The sequence below is a fragment of the Nicotiana tabacum genome, chromosome 3 (assembly GCF_000715075.1).
Source record: "Nicotiana tabacum cultivar K326 chromosome 3, ASM71507v2, whole genome shotgun sequence".
Classification (NCBI taxonomy): domain Eukaryota; kingdom Viridiplantae; phylum Streptophyta; class Magnoliopsida; order Solanales; family Solanaceae; genus Nicotiana; species Nicotiana tabacum.
In genome coordinates, this window is record NC_134082.1 from 94894199 (window position 1) to 94897742 (window position 3544).

The 3544-nt window shown below is 32.0% G+C and overlaps 1 protein-coding gene across 2 annotated transcripts; it reads left to right on the forward strand.

Moving 5' to 3' along the window:
* The first annotated feature begins 330 nt into the window (after window positions 1-330).
* Window positions 331-2334, forward strand: LOC107769016 (carbonic anhydrase, chloroplastic-like). Of its 2 annotated transcripts, none has more exons than XM_016588188.2 (7): window positions 331-464; window positions 929-1069; window positions 1192-1229; window positions 1310-1426; window positions 1511-1564; window positions 1738-1843; window positions 1923-2334. In XM_016588188.2, the coding sequence occupies exons 1-6, from the start codon at window positions 389-391 to the stop codon at window positions 1747-1749; spliced, it is 438 nt and encodes a 145-aa protein (XP_016443674.1). In that variant the 5' UTR covers window positions 331-388; the 3' UTR covers window positions 1750-1843; window positions 1923-2334. The 2 variants fall into 2 exon arrangements, with proteins under 2 accessions (XP_016443674.1, XP_016443675.1); XM_016588189.2 differs by having other exon boundaries at window positions 1738-1835.
* The last annotated feature ends 1210 nt before the right edge of the window (window positions 2335-3544 follow it).

A 3544-nucleotide genomic window follows, 5' to 3' on the forward strand; every position in this document is an offset into this window, starting at 1 on the left:
TGTGCATGTAGTAGCTCTAAATAAACTTGAAAATCAACCAAAATGGAGAGTCCATTATTGAGATGATCTAAACTATTCGAAATTATGGAGCAAAGTCATTTTTTTTATATGTAACAAGAAAGTCCCCTAACTATTCCTATTGACACTGATGATCACTCAACTGGATTTCTTAATATTTCCGGTGAAAAAATCTGACTTGACAGTCCACGTGGACTTTTTATATTTTTAGACCATATAAATAAAATAATTAATACCCAAGCAAAACATAGAAACTTACCCATTAAATAGCCCATTCACCAGTTGTTTTAAGGTCTATCTCTTACCTTTTGATTTCACCATACAGTAGAGAAAAAAAAGTTCTCTTATGTTTGCTAAATTCTGACTAAAAATGGGGAATTGCAGAGAGAAGACATGGCAAAGGGAAGTTACCAGAAGGCCATTGTTTCACTTCAGAACCTCCTCAGGTAATTTGGACCATCGTATCTATAACATTAACTGAAATATACTTTAAAAAGGAATCATACGATACTTTTATTTTTTTAAAATATTTAGAAAAAGCACCAAAGTTGTTGCTTTTAACCCAAGTAATTGTTCAAAGTTACGTTTTAAAACTTCTTCAACAAAATTATTTCCAAATATCTAGCTGCTTAAATAGTTTCTTACAAAAGTTATTGAAAATTTCTTGAATATTTCAATGATTATTCTTAGAAAAAAGTAATATATATATATATATATATATACATACACACGTAGTTGAACTATATTGTAACATATATGTTTATATAGTAATAATTACTAAAGGAGCAATAGATGTAGTGCGGTACATAAAAGCACTTGTTTAAGAATCTACATTTCTTACTTAAGTAGTAATTTAATAAACCAAGAGTATTAATTATGGGTGTTGGATTTGGAAATCATGCAATTGAAGTGAGAAGGGAGAACTGGAACCGGTTGCAGCAGAAAGAATTGATAAAATCACAGCTGAATTACAAACGACATGCTTCAAATCAGTCGACCCTGTTGACAGGATCAAGACTGGCTTTTATTATTTCAAAACAGAGATATATGAGTAAAGCCTCTACGTTCCGTTCTTTTTCTTTTCCCTAACATGTTAAAAGTGTGTCATTAATTTTCATAAAATAATAATTAAATAAACCAACTAATTTCTTTCATGTATCAACAAAAATCCAGAACTGTTTGATAAACTCAAGAAAGGACACGAACCCAAGGTATACGAGCTATATTATTTTTTTTATTTTATAATTTAATTTTCTATCGCTGAAAAATCAAGTATCCAACCATGTAACAGTTTCTGGTGTTTGCCTGCTCCGATTCACGAGTGAGCCCATCTCATGTGCTGAATTTTCAGCTCGGTAAAGCTTTTATGGTTCGAAACATCGCCAACATGGTCCCTCCTTACGACAAGGTCATTTATCAGTTTGATTTCTATATATTCTGTATCAATTTTGATAGTTTGCTTGACTTTTGTATTGGAATTGGATTGCAACAGACTAAGTACTCGGGAGTAGGAGCTATAATCGAATACGCTATTCTCCGTCTTAAGGTATAAAATATTTTAGTCATTGGGCATAGTGCCTGTGGAGGTATTAAGGCTCTCGTGTAACTCCCAGAAGATGGATCTGAATCAACGTATATATCGTTAAGTAAATTGAATTTAACTAAACAATTAATTATGCCATGTTACTAACGAAGAAATGCTTATATGTGATGATGTAGCGATTTTATTGATAATTGGGTGAAAATTGGATTACCTGACAAGGTGAAGGTTCTAGCTGAACATGGGGACAAAACTTTTGAAGAGCAACTCAAATACTGTAAGATGGTAAAATTTTGTTCTCCCAAATAATTGTCTTTTTGACTTTTGTTTTTATTATATAATAATGCAAATGAATAAACTGCAGGAAGCTGTGAATGTATCACTAGCCAATTTACTGACATACCCATTTGTGAGCGATGCTTTGGTGAATAAGACTTTGGCGTTGAAGGGAGGTTACTATAATTTCATTAAAGGAAGATTTGAGCTCTGGGGAGTCAACTTTGGTCTTTTTGATCCTTATTATATATGAACTCAATACCACTATTTTTGAGCCGGAGAAGATACCTCTTGTTCTTGCTTTTTCTTGTTGTATTCGTCATTTATGAGTGCTAGTTTATATTTCTAAATAAATAAAAGAGAAAGTGGACAAAGATTCCCTCATCAATGGTAGAAAAGAATCTGTTGTGATTTTTATTTGTAATAATAACTCCGCTCTGCAGAGAAATAATGTATAATGATAAGCTTTATTCTACTAGTGATTTTTATTTGTAATAATAACTCCGCTCTGCAGAGAAATAATGTATAATGATAAGCTTTATTCTACTAATTTGGAAAGTGTGGTCCCAATAATTTTTATTTTGTCTTGGGTTTGTTGGATTAAAGATAGAGGAATTTTCACAAGTACTTTAGTTTAAAACCTAGTAACTATAATTTATTTAATTACTATTCGTAACTACTGTTCAACACTCTTCAACATGCTTTTATAGAAAAAATATTTAGAAATAAGACAATGGTTATCCTCCATTTCGTTTTGGCCAAATACTAACTGTTTACAATATTGTCCAAAAATAGAACTATGCCGATAAAGCACTTTAAATAAGGAATTTTTACACCCTATAGAAAATCTTAGTACCCTATTTATTTTAAATAAATACCATTTTAAAATATTACATTCTATAGATACCTTTTATACTTTATAGCCAAATATCTAATTATAGTTACATCCTACATTTAAGACACCATATATGCTAAATAATATTTTTTTCTCTCTCTTTTTTAGTCTTTTCTCTCACATAATCACGGTAAAATTGACTAACCACGCTCTCTCTCTCTCTCTTTTTGCATACACTTTACTCTTTCTCCCTCAACTCACGATTCATACCTCTTCTCCTACCCAAATTCTCTAGTTCTCCTCCATTATCACTCCATTACAATCGCTTAGGGTAAGTTTAATTCGTTGATTTTGATAGACGAAGAGTAATTGGTTCAACTGTAGCGGCTCGATTCTGCTTGGTAGTGGTCGTCGAAGTAGGGTTCACAACTTTTGCGTAATTCATGGCTTCGTTTGTGGGATTTGAGGGTTGGGGATTGTTTGTAGTTATTGTAGGAGGTTGGGCAGATGTGTTAGGGGGCTGACCAGCCGGAATTAATGGCTAGCCGCCGGCCGGCGAAGCCATAAGGCTGTTTCTCTCTCTAGATCGCCCAAATCGCCTATTTGTATTCAGTTGTATTCGAATGTATATTTCAGCTGTATTCACATGTATTCAGTAGTATTCATTTATATATTTTAGATGTATTAAAAAGTTATGCATATTCTCTTGTATTCAGTTTTAATCAGTTGTATTTAACTATTTTATTCAGCAGTAGTTAGTTGTATTCAAGTGTTTTATACAACTGTATTTAGTTGTATTCAGTTGTAGTTAGTTATATTCAACTATTTTATTCAGTAGAAGTTAGTTGTATTTTGTTGCATTCAAGAGTTTTATT